Here is a 16,364-nt window from a genome sequence, read left to right as displayed (position 1 = left end):
CATTTACCATTTACCATTTACCATTTACCATTTACCATTTACCATTTACCATTTACCATTTACCATTTACCAGCTTTACATTTACCATTTACCATTTACCATTACCATTACCATTACCATTACCATTACCATTACCATTACCATTACCATTACCATTACCATTACCATTACCATTACCATACATACATACATACATACATACATACATACATACATACATACATACATACATACATACATACATACATACATACATACATACATACATACATACATACATACATACATACATACATACATACATACATACACACATGCACAGACGCATACGGGTAGCTCGCACATATACGTTCGCACGTATGCAGGCATGCACGTACGCATGCACATATACACACACCGCCGTCGCTGCCGACACCACCACCTCCACCACAATCACCATCACCACCATCGCCGCTAGCACCACCGCAACCACCACAGCTAATTTTATTACAATATTATTAACAAAATAATTAAATTAAATATATAATTTTATTAACAAATATTATTTATATTTATTTTCTACATTATATATGTGATGCATATAGATATTTATAGATAATTTTATATTCATTGATATTGAATTACACGTAATGCTATTTATATTTTACGGTTATCGCCGGACGGCATCGCGTGAGGGTGCAACAGTTCATTGGAAACCATAGTTTCTAATATTGTCAAATGTCGTCAAGCGTTACGGTCGGTCGTTGTCGCTGCAGTGTGTCTTAACATGAGCCTTTGAGTGCGTTCCTTCCGCAAGTAAAAAATATAGAGAAAGTGACCGAAAACGCGCGCTGTGAAGGACTGAGAGTATTTCGGTATTCAGGTCTTCATTTCATCGTACGACTCTGATACCAAAGCAAAAAAGAACAAAAAACTGTCGCAACTAGTTATTACAAATACTGTCGCTATTGCAAAACTCCGTTTATCATGTTCACACTGGAGCACATGGATTTCAACATAATTTCCCTGGAGATTGGTACGATCATTACACCTCGCATGAAATTCCCCTCGGAATTTTCAAGTCACCTGCGTGCTTTTAATCCTCACCAACGAGAGAATACTAACAACGGAAGAATACTTAAATGAAGGTTGACGTGGTAACCTTCACTTTTTGTAATCTACAATCTACACTTGTTTCTATCCTGTCTATTAGAATCGATTCTGTTTATTAGAATTGATCATGTCTATTAGAATCTATCCCGTCCATTAGGATCTAGCCTGTCTATTAGGACCGATCCTGTCTATAGGGACCGGTCCCGTCTGTTTCTATCTGGCGTGACATCTGGTTAATAACGAGGCGAAACACAGAAACCAGTAGGTGGCTAGCATACTGCGTATTTGATGTCAACGATGGCATTCTCATTTAAAAACCGCTATATGTACATGCGCGGATATTGTCCGCGTATCGCTACCGAATTTTGATGCAGCTAATTATAATCAGTCATATGTCGCTCGAAGAGCCATGCGGGTGAGCATAGCACGGCGTTAGCAGGTAATATAAACTCATGCGCGCAGATATACCAACGTGTAGAATAACCAGTTGAATCGATGAAATCAGGAGTGGTTAGAAATAAGAATTGTTATATTTTACTCCTCGTTAAACGGATAGAGCTACAGAATACCTTATCCGCGATTCTGAAATTCAGCAAAAACTTTTTTTCGTGGATTTTTTAATATTACAAACAAACTGTTTACAGTATTTATTTATCCTAATCAATGTAAGTATTCAAGGGGTTCGCTGCAAAAATATTGATGTGCTTATACTTGCGGTAATTACGGGCAGCAGCGACAGACCGAACAAAAATCAGACGGCACATCTGGCCAAAGGGTTTTGGATAAGGGATGGTGGTTATTATATATATATATAAAAAGATAAATAAATATATATATATATATATATATATATATATATATATATATATAATGTGTGCGCGCGAACGTGCGTGCGTGCGTGCGTGCGTGTATGCGCGCGTCTGTGCGTATTATTATAATATGAATATGAGTTGCCGCATTCAACGTCGTATTCTTATCGAATTCTTATTTCTCCGCACATTAACAACGTACATAGTCGCACTCACTGACACAACCGGCGCAGATTTTCATTAAAAGCCAGCTTTACCGCATTACACGCGAATCGTGGAATGATTTAATATTTGTAAACCAGATAACAGCACGGAGCGTTAATCCATCCGATTCTTTTCCCGCGTTTACCATTGTCACTACATGGTAATCTTATTATTATTGCATTATTTATTGCATTTATCAACGTCAATTCAATCAGATCTCACATATTCATATTTATGCTAAACGAGCATATAAATTATTATAGATAATTCATAGCAACTAACAGTGCAGGCAAAAATATTACACAGCCCGCCATTATAACATAACCGAAAGAAACAGATAGTAATTCAGCGCAAGAATAGAACGACCATCCACCGAAGACTATGATAGACACGTTACTGGGTAATTATCTCACCTTCTGTATGGAAGCTGCCAACGAGAGTGCCAGGAGAGCGAACAGCATGACAGAGACGAGAGAAGCCGATGTCAGTGTCGAAGCCATCGTGGTGCACTATGTCGCAGCAACAACTTCCAACAACAATCGAATGAATCTCTTTAGTAACACGCGGCAATTCGGCGGTGAGGAACGCCAAGCGATGCCAGCGGTCCTGAGCTGAGTCGCTCGCTATATATACGCCTACAAGGTGAGCGAGGTCTGCCGCTGCTGCCGCTGTCTGTTGCTGGACTGCTGACGACGGTGCTACCCTCTGTGTGCAGACGGATGCGAAGTCGGTAGAGCTGCGCGCGCGTGCTTGTGAACCCACCAGAGCGATCAGCCCGCGTTTTATAGCTGCGCGGTACATGCTCGTGCCTCCACGCACGTGACGATGACGACTTCAGTCACCCCCGCCCCCCACCCACCAGATACATAAGGGAATCAGGCGCGCGTTAATTAGGCATGAGTGTGTCTGTAGACACGCGTGGATGTGATGAGTGAGAGGCTCTGTAAAAGGCTTTGTAGCTCTCCGCCGGATAATATTTTTTCTGAAGCCTTGCCACGGAGCGGGTGACGGCAAACCCGTCGGCCCAAAACGTTCGACGTGTTCGAGATCGAACTTCTAGCACGTCGGGTCGTGGTAGTAAGGTCAATATTGCTACACGTGTAGCGTCGAGTCTATCGTATGTTTTTCAGGGCAGTTATTTCAGTCTCTGTCTGTAGAACAAAAATGAGCGCGACAGCCGGTAAGGGCGGGGGTTAGTTCTACGAAGTTAGTGCGTTGACCTTCTTCTCCTCGCGAATAGACAGGCGCTATGTACGTAAAAGATGCTGGGCGCGGAGAGAGAGAGAGAGAGAGTGTGTGTGTGCGAGAGAGAAACACACACACACACACACACACACACACACACACACACACACACACACACACACACACACACACACACACACACACACACACACACACACACACACACACACACACACACACACACACACACACACACACGAGAGAGAGAGAGAGAGAGAGAGAGAGAGAGAGAGACGAGAGAGAGAGAGAGAAGAAAGAGAGAGAGAAAGAGACAGAAAAGAGAGAGAAGAGACAGAGGAGAGAGAGAGAGAGAGAGAGGAGAGAGAAGGAGAGCAGCAGGAGAGAAAAGAGAAAGAGAGAGAAAGAGAGAGAGAGAGAGAGAGAGAGAGAGAGAGAGAGACGAGAGAGAGGGGAGAGAGAGAGAGAGAGAGAGAAGAGAGAGAGAGAGGAGAGAGAAACAGTGAAGGAAAAGAAAGTTAAGGAAAGAGAAGCGAAGAGAAACGAGATTCAGGGAAGAGAAAGAGAGAGAAATGACCCGAGCGAAAGAGGAGAGAGAGAGAGAGAGAGAGAGGAGAGAGAGAGAGAGCAGAGAAAGAAAGATTGCGAGAGCGAGGAGAAGGAACTGGTAGCGAAAAAGAGAGACCCAGGAGAAGACCCACGCCATGACGTCTTGGCGGCGTTTCTACGAGCTACACAAAATTCCTATCGGCCATGAGACGATTAAATCTCCAAGCCGCGATAACGTCTCAATTCAGCGTAAGTGCCAACAGCGCGCACAGACGCGTCTAGAATTCTCGTTGCTTCGCAGGCGGCATTTTGCCGCGTCTTTGCGAATTATCCTAAGTCCTGTTGCGTTAGCTAGAGCGCGAAGGCGTTCTGCGCGAAAACAGCGCGATTTCTCCGTCGTTTGACGCGAGATAGGTGCGGGTGCCAGTGAACTGCCGGCTGCAAGCTATCGCGACACGCCGGTCCTACGCGATTCTGACATTTTGGCCTTCTCTAAATCTCCCTTTTTCCTCCTCTCTCAACCATCCCCATCCCTTTCTTCCTGCGCCTCCCGAGTTGTCAACACACACACACACACACACACACACACACACACACACACACACACACACACACACACACACACATATACATGTGCTATCTCGGACCATTTTATTTACCCCGATTACTAGAAATTTTTGATTTTAATGTGATGTAAGACACTATATACGTGATCATGTGATGACATGTGATGACATGTGATGACATGTGATGACATGTGATGATACGTGGCTTCATGTGATGGCCATTTCTATCTGCATAACAAATGGTTTTTATTATACAGCGACCTGATACCTCGGTGTATATAGATCGAAGTCTATCCAATACTGCTCTGCTTCATTTCTGAGAAAATGATGGCGCATCATAACCTAACGCGTCGTTTCCGACTTTCCGATCATTGAATTCATTTTCATCGACTCGCTGACTTTATTCAAAACCATTTTCTACGAAGCGATTTTTCGGAAATAAGAACGGAAATAACTCCTATTGGAAAATGCTCCTTATGCCGTTTTCATCCTGCCGTTAAACGCGTGAGATCAGACAGCACACGTAAGCACTATATGGTTTTTAGTTTTTCGACCATTCGAAGATAAAGATAACTGCCCATTCACGCCGAAAACGACGTGGATCAAGGCGCAATTCTTTGCCTCCGAAAAATGCTTCCGCGTTTCCCTCTAGATGGATTCTATCGTCCCTGTGACGTGTTGTAACTACGCACATCAAACTGATTTGTGGCCATCTAGGAATCATTGGTCGTTTGAACTGGTGATTCGTATACCGTAGATACATTTCAGGTTGGGAGAACCAAATTTCCGTGCTTTATTCCCCGACACGAGGCTGCGACAATTCACGAAAGACACGATAGCAGCGGGAGCGCAGAGTCACAGCGTTGTTTGATGTGGTGATAGAATATCAAGATAGAACAAAGGGCAGCGACCTGAGAATATTCTTAGTGCGGGGGCAAATGATGTTTCGTCACCCGAGCAATGGTGGGGAAATACTTTTTCAAGGAAAGAGATATTTCAAGAAACAGCCCGCACGCAGGGGGTCGTAATCAAAAATAGCCTATACTTTTCTCCGAAAAAGTGACGGCCAAAAAATACTAATCCGCAGAGATTTTATGTTTCCGGGTAGAATGACTAAGAACCGCAACGTAGCAGCTATTTGTAGCCACATGTTCACGTGTATTCTCACACTAGGGGGTGTATTAAAAGATGTTAGGCAGTGTAATGGCATAGTACTGAGTGAATAGGCCTAAAAAATTGAGAGACAAATGTATCTAGGTGCTGGTAAATAGGATACATTCAAGAGCGTATTAAGTATTAAGTATTAAGTATACTTAATATAGGGGGCCTACGCTCTTAATACATTTTATTTCGAGAAAACCAAGAATCCGGTACCAAATGCATATATATAGTGTGGGCGATTCATGGGGGAGCTAGTATTTCGGATGCGATTAGCAGCATAAATGCAGTGAAACTGAGAATGCAGGAGGTCCGTGACGTATAACGATCGTGTCAAACAAAATTCCAGGCGAATTAGAATAATTGATAATAAATTATAATAAATTTATGGTTTCCAGTGACTATAAACGACAGGTATCCGAGACGAGTTTTTTTTTGGGTAGATACTAATGTTGCTGGACGGAAAAACTATTGATTCCAGGCGTGTAGCACTTGCCAGCGTGAATCAGGGAGAACGGGGAGTTCCCCAGAAACGTTGTGCTTTTATTGTCTTACTATAAAGATACTAGCGGTTCGACAATAATTATGTGCGGCATATAATGAAAATATGGTACACAGGTGTAGCCCTACCGTCTTTAGCGGTAGCCCTAAATAAAACGCGAAAACGTTTCGCAACCGCAACCTATTTTTAATGTTCAATAGATAATATGTTCAAACTTGTCCACCGGGCAAATTCCTCTAGCTACTTTTCAGTTTTACAGCAGCGGATCTTCCTGTAAGGGAAGAATCGAAAATCGTCCTCTGAAGTATGGAGGATGAATTAAAGATGGCATACGCGATAATTTTGCTCTATTATTCATCATATTTACTCTGTGGTTACTACTTATTTATTAAGCTCATATTTTATTTGACCCTAATATCCAGTGGCGGGGGATCGGAGAGGCTCCATGTCACACCCACGGCCACACTATTAAGCTACAGCCCTTAGGTCATCGCGTCTGTACATGGAGGGTGCCCAGAACCACATAGAGAAAGCTGCTAACTCAGATTTTAGCCGAACATTCGCGGTGTTATTTCCGATACGCCAACAAAGGTCAGTCAGGTGCCATTGCGCTACTAGTGAGTGTGCAAAGTATGTACATACTGTAAATGCTCGTTGCGTCTAGTAAAGTCACGTAAGTGTGTTTACTTAGATGCCGAGGTTAAATTATTTGATTTTTAAAATGTACATGAAATGCTAAAACTTTGTCTTTGCAGCTGAATGGTGCTCGAGACATAGAGTTATACGCCGTAGCTATCGTGAATGGATGAAGAGGGGCAGTTGTACCCCCCTGTTACAAACGTACGAAGCACTATCAATGTTCATCATGCGGCGGTGTACGCGGCAGTGTGGGGGCAGGTGAACGGCCGCTATGGCGATCAATGTTAGGCGTACACGCAGGCACGCACGCATGCATGCACACCCAGGTGCACACTCAATAACTAGCAGTCTACTTGATGAGGTTCGGATCACGGTTTGGATAATGACACACTCAAAGCTGCTCTCCACTTACTCTCCTCTCGTACCAGCCAATGCTCCATAGAAGCTAGACAGTAGATTGATTTCATTGTATGTACCATGCACTCCAGCACTCGCAGGAAACCTAATCACACTCGAGTAAATATCAGCTATATATAACAGTAACGATCGACTACGTCGTTCAATGTATACGCCACTCAAACATTACTCTAAAGATAGAAACTCAACGTCAGAAAATTTTATTTTCGGGCTGAACAATAAACAGTAATCAAAATATTTAAACATGAAAATAGATTAAAGTAGAAATTTGATCAAAACACTTACATTAAAATACAATGGCGCAAATATGTAACAAATTATCTGCACCGCTTGCATTTGGTCAATTATTTTATTTAGTTATATATGGCACACTACACACAATACTGATCAATTGCTAGCCTAGGTGCGAAATGTCACAAAACCTTGACTTGTTTTAAAACGTGTTTGAGTTGCATGCCACTATATATAATTCATTATATGTTCCACTTTTAAGTAATGCATCAATGACATGCAGCGAGGACTTACTGCCTAGTGTTTCCTCCAATAATATGAATAACCCTGCATCACCCTGAGTTACCCTTGTAGTCACCATGTAGAGCTGGTTTATCCCAATACCTCCGCACATATATCTCACTACTATCTTGTTCTGATAGAATTCGTCTAATAACAAACTACCCATTTACATTTTTTCAACGTTTTTTGCATCAAATAGGTTACAAATACATTGTCAGTAGGCCTTGAATATAATAAAAACATTATTGCAAAGAAAACGGAATGATAATCTGATTTCACCAACGAGTACACGACAACCCCCACCCCAGTTCTCACTAACATCACACTGACCAATCCCAACATCCTTTACTCGCTCCTATTTAACAGTCAAGTAATACAACCCGTCTACACAACTCCTCTCATCTCCAACTTCATATTCGTGCCGCGTTTTTTGTTGTTGCACGTATCTGACTCCCCATCCCCCGCACGCGCGTGTGCAGTTACAACTTCGACTGCATCTTTCCCATCAGTTTCTCCAGCTTCATGGCCTTGCCCATGTCGCCCTTGATCTTCAGCTTGCCGGACATGAATGCGACGGCTGGCTTCAGCTGCCCGCTGAACATCTTAACGAAGTTCTCGCTGCTCATCGTCATCGTCGTGTCGGTCTTCGCAGGCGCGTCGCCCCTCCCGTACGCGCCCTCCCCCGCCTTCAGATCGAGATGGTACTTCCCGTCCTCCTTGAGGTCAAACAGGTAGGTGGCGCCGGTCGACTTCACCAGATCGGCGCTCAGCAGGCCGCTGATCTTCGTGAAGATCGCCTCGACTTCGGGATTTCCTGCCTCGGCCGCGGCCGCCGCGCCGCCGGCGTCTCCGCCCGCGCTCTTGTACGCGGCCTCGCCGCCGTGCGCCTCCATGTGCTTGACGAGCGCTTCCGGGTCAACATCGAGGAAGAAGTCCGGCAGCAGCGGGTGACCGGGCTCGACGGCGTACTGCTCAAAGTCGCTGACGCCCGTCTCGCGCAGCAAGTCCTCGTCGATGTAGAAGTTGCCCGTGGCATCGCGCGCGGGCCGCGTGAGCACCGCGTGCGCCGCGTCCGCCATGATCTCCTCGCGGCGGCACTGCCGGCCGATGTCGGCGCCGCCGAGCATGCTCATCGCCGCCGTCGCGATCGCCGTGCGCGGCCAGAGGGCGTTGACGGCGACGCCGTCGTCGCGGAACTCCTCGGCCATGCCGAGCACGCACATCGACATGCCGTACTTGGCCATCGTGTAGCCGACGTGGTTCTTGAACCAGTGCGGCGCGAGGTTGAGCGGCGGCGCGATGTTGAGGATGTGCGGGTTCGCCGCCTTGAGCAGGTGCGGCAGGCAGAGCTTCGAGACGAGGTAGGTGCCGCGCGCGTTCACCGTCTGCATGAGGTCGTAGCGCTTCATCGGCAGCTCGAGCGTGCCGACGAGCGCGATCGCGCTCGCGTTGTTCACGACGACGTCGATGCCGCCGAACAGGCGCGCCGCCTCGTCGACGGCCGCCTGCACCTGCGCCTCCTCGCGCACGTCGACGACGCACGGCAGGCACTGCCCGCCGGCTCCCTCTATCTCCTTCGCGGCCGTGTAGATCGTGCCGGGCAGTTTCGGGTTCGGGTCGGACGTCTTCGCGGCGATGACGATGCGGGCGCCGTCGCGCGCCGCCCGCATCGCGATCGCCTTGCCGATGCCACGGGTCGCGCCCGTGATGAACAGTGTCTTTCCGGCTAGACTCATCGTGCGTCTGACTTCGGTAGTTCCTCACACGTTACTGGGTCACTGCAGGAAAAGATAAGAGTGAATGTAGAATAGGCAAGGGAATGTAGAGTGAGCGGCACAACATGCAATGCAGAGAGTCAAGTGAGCGTTCATTACAAAATACAAAGCAGAGAGTTGGGTCAGTGTCACAATATATACAATGTAGAGAGTCAAGTAAACATTCATCACAAAATACAAAGTGGAGAAAGTTGGGTCCGTGTCACAATATATACAATGCAGGGAGTCAAGTGCACGTCACGACACACGAAGCAGAGACTCAAATAAGTACCACGAAATACAAAGCAGTGTGACACAAGTGTCGTGAAATACAGGGCAGTATCAGGTGGCCGGGTGACACAAAATACACCCGTGTCAACTGAGTTTCACGAAATACAAATCAATGTTAAGTGAATGCCACGAAATACAAAGCAGTATCAAGTGAGCATCACAAAAAACAGATCACTCGCTGACTTGGCTTAGCGTGTAAATAGTTAACGTAGATGGACATGGTGTTGTGCCATGGGCGCATATGACACGTTGCCACGACACATCTCAGTGTGCTGTATCGAGTTTTTAAATGACATCCAGTGTCTAATGTCCCCAAACACATATCGTAAATGGTTTTTAAAAAAGTTTTATGGTCGTACGTGCACAATTTACCGAGGTTGGTGTGAATAAATATCGTGCAGCGAGCGCATCCAGCAGCAAGTCCCTTATCAGCTTCTGCACATAGTCTGTGGATTTATCATTGCTGCAGGGGTTCGAAGTACACATCATATGAACGAATCACGTTCAGAAATGTGCAAATGGGGCAAAAGGTGATTCTGAATGATGCGACAGCGATTCTAAATTAGATTGGCACACTGTGCGTAAAGTATTAGAACATATTCTGAGCACAAAATTAATTGTTCGTCGAATTCAGTTTGGTATACAGGCGTGCAGCGGCGTACATGACATGTACTAGTACATCTAAGTACTGTAAAGGTTATAAGCACAAACTAATATAGCTTTGACCGGTACTCACACTTTCAATATATTACATGCCTGGTTGATCCGCAATTAAATACGAAAATCAGGCAAAATTACGATGGGGATGAGACTACACGAGACATGTATACATATTCTGATTCTACAGTTTAGATAAGGACTGGTTCTCTGCGGTCACATCTTTCGTCGTGATCTATCTACAATCTACTACACATGTATTACCCTCATCCACAACACCGACACAACTCCTAGAGCATTCTATGTTGTTACAACAATACCTGAATGGAAATGCATTATCTATAAACAGAAGATGCTAATAAACAAATACCCTAAGTATCTCACCTCTGGAAATTTGAAACATTATTAGAGGTGGGACGATTCATCGATATTTTGACGTATCACGATACAAATCTTTACGATTCACGTACAAATACGTTTGACCATTCACGAGACACGTATCAATACTGTACTGAATAAAAACCATATCATTTAGTAGTGTTATTTCATAAAAACACACACAATTTCCAATTCCATAGCAGTCGTTCACTAAGCACTCCATAACACCGATTTGTAGCCATTCACATGATTGGTAGAATCCCGGTTGAGTGTATAGTTTGTTAGGTAATTTCACTTGAAAGTATCGCGATACGCATTGTACCGTGAAGGCTGTATCGTGATATGGATCGCATTGCGAGCTACGTGTATCGCCCCACCCGTGAAAGTTACAGACAGCAAATTTATAAACTTCAGTCTCTCTGAATCGGATATCTCTAAAAACATGTTTCTGAGAGATGTGACGTGCTTCCATGAACATGCAGTTATGGAAAACACTAAAAGCCCTTGCCATATGCCGAACGAGCAAATCCCAAACCTTACTGGGCAAGGAAATCTTGCAAGAAAACTAGTATCCAAATAGAAAAAAATTGCCGAAATATGCAATGCACACAACTACACCAACCTAGCAGCTAGTATAGGAAATGTCATTTCTGAAATAAGCACTCACACAAACGTTTCTGCCATTATAAGCAATGCAACCAGCGCAAGATTCAGCTTGCTGTCTATTACTCATTTTAAAAGTCCCAAAAGCTACTCAAATATGGCCTCCAATAATTAAGGCTGCTGGTCCTGACCTCATAAAGTCAACCTTTGCCCAACTAATGGCTAATATATGGAATCATAATGGCTATAATAGAATCGCTATAAGGAATGGCTATAAGGAAATCACACAGCCACTTGCTACATTATAACGCACTGCACCATGGCATATGGCAGCATAACCTCCAAAAAGAAGGACGAGATTATAAGGGAAACTAGCAACCAGCAAGTGTCCTGTCGTACATCTCTGTAGTATTGAGACTGCTTAGTAGACAACTAGGAATGCACCTTGATTAAATTTCATCACTTCTCATTTCAGCATATCACAATTAACACATTTACCACAGTGCTGATCGGGCAGTGTGAAAGATGGCAATGGGCTTTTGACCAAAGGAAGTATGCATGGAATGTTATAATGAGCATTCGCAGGGCATTTGACAGCTATCCCAATGATCAATCGAGTCTTGGTAAAAATTCATGCATCTAGACCAACAATTAATACACTGGCCCCCTGTGCAGCTATCTTGAAAGCCCATCTACTAGTAAAACTTTCCTCAGTACCTGTCAAATGCTGACAAAGGAGACACTACAAGTCTCAGTCTCCGCACCATTTTTTTCCCAATATTATCAATAATGATATTTTCATAATATTTACAAGATTTAGATATTGTAAATTATTTAGATGACAACACACAACATTCATACAGCAACAAGCATACAAATCAGCCCTGACAAATATCAGTGTATTCTCATAGGAGCTATCACTAACCTCTAACCTTGCAGACATTGAACTTCAGGTTGACAACTTCACAATAACGAAGAAGCCAGATGTCACACTACTTGCAGGGTGCGAAATTAACGCGAGTCCGGAGTCAAATACTCCCTGATTTACTGTCGGACTCCCTGATTTGACATATGCAGAAGTCTGTGTGGCTCCCTGAAAATTCTGCTATACTAACTAGTTCGTTCCAGAGCACGGCCTCGCCATATTTTTTCAGCAAATGTCCAAAGAAAATTTGGCAGACATACAACTGCATGAATCTTCAAAATAAGCCCATGCGTTATTGTTAATATCTTTAGTTTTGAACTTCAGACTGCAGACTCCCTCATTTTGCTGCGAACTCCCTCTTTTTGAGGGCAGGGTTTGGAAGAAGTTCGACTCCCTTGTTCAAAAGTTAATTTCTACCCCCGACTTGGTACGGGCACTGACAGCTACCTCACGTTTAGCAAACATACCAGTAACATGTGCACCATTACTTCCACTAAATGTGGTAAAACGTTTAGGCAAATAGTTCGGATTACAAATGCAGACTGCAAAAATGCAAGTCATACTACCCTACAAGCTTCCATTCCTGACCAGCTGTTTTGCATTACGTGACACAAGCAAATGGAGACAAACTTTTTAATGTATGAAAATAATACACTGCATGTTTTGTTTTTGGTCGTGGTGGCCACAGATGATAATCCGGCTCATGCAAACTTTCCTAACTTGGGTCTGTGCATGGTTAGTTAGAAACACTGTAACAGAAACCTACAAAACCCAGTCTACATTAGGAATCCACTTAACATTCTTGATAATTAGTTACTGATTATAGCTATCGCTATACTTACTGTTATTATCAACTGCCTTGTTTTTTATCTGTGTTGTTATGTGTAGCGCTTGTCCCCTATGCAGTTCCACAGGGACTTGTACATTTCTAGTGTGCAATTATCATCTGCCATTACCTGATATAATGTACATTTTTCACAGAGCTGTTTTGTAACTATAAGTAGGCCTATAGATAAGTTTAACTTAACAATAACAGTGATCAAATTGATGACTTCTAATTAAACTAATTAGGTACATGTTATGAATTTCAATATGCGTTGTTCGGGTCAAAGATAGTTTGGAACCCCGCAAATGTGTTTTCGCATGTGCTAAACCAATCCAGGGTACCTAAACTTGGCTTGGGAAACGATGTAGTAGTAGGAGAAATTTCACAGCTAGTGTATACATTATCCAGCTAGTTTAGACTAGTAGGAGAAATTTCCCAGCTAGTGTATACGTTATTCAGCTAGTTTAGGCTAGTAGTAGTAGGAGAAATTTCCCAGCTAGTTAAGACTATAGTAGGAGAAATTTCCCAGCTAGTGTATACATTTCCCAGCTAGATTAGGATGATAGGAGAAATTTCCCAGCTAGTTTAGACTTGTAGGAGAAATTTTCCAGCTAGTTTAGACCAGTAGGAGAAATTTTCCAACTAGTGTATACATTTCCCAGCTAGATTAGGATGATAGGAGAAATTTCCCAGCTAGTTTAGACTAGTAGGAGAAATTTCCCAGCTAGTGTATACATTTCCCAGCTAGTGTATACATTTCCCAGCTAGTTTAGACTTGTAGGAGAAATTTCCCAGCTAGTTTAGACTGGTAGGAGAAATTTCCCAGCTAGTGTATACATTATTCAGCTAGTTTAGGATGATAGGAGAAATTTCCCAGCTAGTTTAGACTTGTAGGAGAAATTTCCCAGCTATTGTATACAGTGTTGTAGGTCTCGAGGCCGGTCTTGGCCTAGAGACTGGCCTCAAGACCGTTTTCCTTGGTCTCGATCTCGGTCTTAATTGGCCTCAGAGTGCAATGACTTGGACTCAGACTCGGACTCGAGCCCTCCGGAGTTGAGGACTCGGGTCGAGGCCACTACATACATAGTACACAACTGTACATATTGTAACACGCAGTTTACAAGAATTTAAAACTAAAACTCCTAGGTTTTCTAGATACACGGCCTAATCTTGTAACGTTTTCAATGGCTCGATTAAGATTCTTGTCCCTTTGGTTTGAATCTGCTGTCACTTCGTCCCTTTGCGCTTTTTCTACCACTTCTTTCTCTTCTTCTACCACTTCAAAGGTACTAGCACTCTCTCATTTGGTTCAACAAGCCGTGTCATTCTCGTAAAACACAAATGGATCCGTTACTTTGACACGTTTCGTATGACTCGTCTCTCTGTTTTCGGCTGACTATACACTTTCAAATGTCTACGATGCACTGTTGCAATTTTTTCCCTTTTTTAAGATTTTTTTCCTTTTTCCCCCTTTAAAAAAAAATCAAAACTGGACTCAGACTCGGACTCGGACTCAGACTCGGGTGGCGCGAACTCGGACTCGGGGGGGGGGAGACTCGGACTCGGGGGGGTGCGGACTCGACTACAACACTGATTGTATGTATAGTGTATAGTATTACGTTCTTGATTAAAACTGTGAAATTACGAGCGTCGTAAAGACAGACAAATTTCTTCATATACACATGCTCTGCATCGTGGGCGCCTTCTCGATTTTATTACCGATACAGCCAAACTTTTCGGTGCACCAGATCGTATTCATATCGCTAACAAAACAAATGCGCCTGCTGTTATTTTAGAATTGGTAGAGCGATCTTGTATGGACCGGTCTTCAATCAACTACGCGCAAGCGGTTTTCAACTTGTTTACGACAGCTGACTGTTCACCATGTCAGGTGACATGCTTTCTGGGCATTGATTGGTTTGCTGACATATGCGGCTTTGGGGATAAATACATGTTATTTTGGATAAGATTAGTTCATTCAATCATTGCTGTAAGTGTAACAGAGTCATACTATATCACAGCTAATTAACAGCCAATATATCCGACCATGGCCGATGTCCTGCTTTTGTTGAAGGCTGATACTCCCTTGGAATTAGTACTAGTAGCAGTTATACTAGTAGTAGGTATGTAGCTAGTAGTAGCAGTGGTACTTGATGTCAAGACACACGTGTCCCGTTTCCCGCAACTCCGGTTGAAGTATTTACCGGATGACGTCATGTGACGTCACGGTTAGGTGCGCATGCGCAGAACACGCAGCGTCAAATTATTTACCGGCTGAGAAATTTACCGGGACACCGGCCAGGCAGTGGCAGTCACAGGCACTTGGAACGTCTCAATAAAAAAAAAAGTAAACAAACACAAAATGTATTTACTACCAGTCTTAATGTTTCTCTACTCTATTTCACATATTATTGCCGATAATCACGTGTAAATGCCGGTCAAATGCTCATCTGCAACACACAAGTACACCGCACGCACGCCCTGTGCACAAACAACATGAATAAGAGAGCAGGTAGGAAAGCGTGATCGCAAAATTCGCTCGATGCTCGCTTCATTTCACACCTTCGCAGCACGAATACATATCCAACAGCTTCCATCATGGTATCTATGTGTAGCTAAATGTTCACTTGTTCGAATTATAACTTTGTCCTTTGTTCTCAACTACTGCAGCCAGAGATATCTCGTGAAATCCTGCAGGAAATGTTCTCTCCGTGAAAGTGTAAAAAGGACGCATCATCAAAAAATCCCTAACGGCGCTACTCGATCTTTTGACCAATCACTGTAGTAGTGTGTACGTGTGACGTCATGCCCGCGCGCATTAGGGTTGGCTTGGCGGGCCTCGAAACGGAGCTCGGAGGCAGGCAGCAGCTCATCCCGGCATGCAATGCACCCCATTACTCGTGTATAAACAGACATTACGTCCTATTTACATTTTCACTGAGAGAACCCACACCAAATTATCCACCAAAATCGTCGGTGTAGGCATTGCCATTGGTCAGAGGAATCTCGGACTAAAGGCCAAGACACACTGCAGCGACAACGACCGACCGTAACGACAAACGACAAAGTCGCGGCGACTGGCGCAGCCACACTGCAGCGACAACGACCGACCGTAACGACAAACGACAAAGTCGCGGCGACTGGCGCAGCCACACTGCAGCGACAACGACCGACCGTAACGACAAACGACAAAGTCGCGGCGACTGGCGCAGCCACACTGCAGCGACAACGACCGACCGTAACGACAAACGACAAAGTCGCGGCGACTGGCGCAGCCA

General features: G+C 44.2%; 2 protein-coding genes across 2 annotated transcripts in view; both read right to left on the bottom strand.

The window, feature by feature from the left end:
- Nucleotides 1-2,800, bottom strand: part of LOC106807170 — a 4,051-nt gene extending 1,251 nt beyond the window's left edge. The window contains exon 1 of the mRNA XM_014809437.1: nt 2,519-2,800. Coding sequence (XP_014664923.1) covers nt 2,519-2,605 — 87 coding nt within the window. The 5' untranslated portion in view covers nt 2,606-2,800. The remainder of the gene's footprint in view (nt 1-2,518) is intronic.
- A 4,462-nt stretch (nt 2,801-7,262) lies between these two features.
- Nucleotides 7,263-16,364, bottom strand: part of LOC106807181 (hydroxysteroid dehydrogenase-like protein 2) — a 10,076-nt gene continuing 974 nt past the window's right edge. Inside the window, exon 2 of the mRNA XM_014809455.1 lies at nt 7,263-9,430. Coding sequence (XP_014664941.1) covers nt 8,132-9,388 — 1,257 coding nt within the window. The 5' untranslated portion in view covers nt 9,389-9,430 and the 3' untranslated portion in view covers nt 7,263-8,131. The remainder of the gene's footprint in view (nt 9,431-16,364) is intronic.

This window comes from Priapulus caudatus, unplaced genomic scaffold (genome assembly GCF_000485595.1).
Source record: "Priapulus caudatus unplaced genomic scaffold, Priapulus_caudatus-5.0.1 Scaffold198, whole genome shotgun sequence".
Taxonomy (NCBI): Eukaryota; Metazoa; Priapulida; class Priapulimorpha; order Priapulimorphida; family Priapulidae; genus Priapulus; species Priapulus caudatus.
The sequence above is the reverse complement of the archived record's forward strand: the minus strand, read 5'-3'. Positions and strand labels throughout refer to the sequence as shown.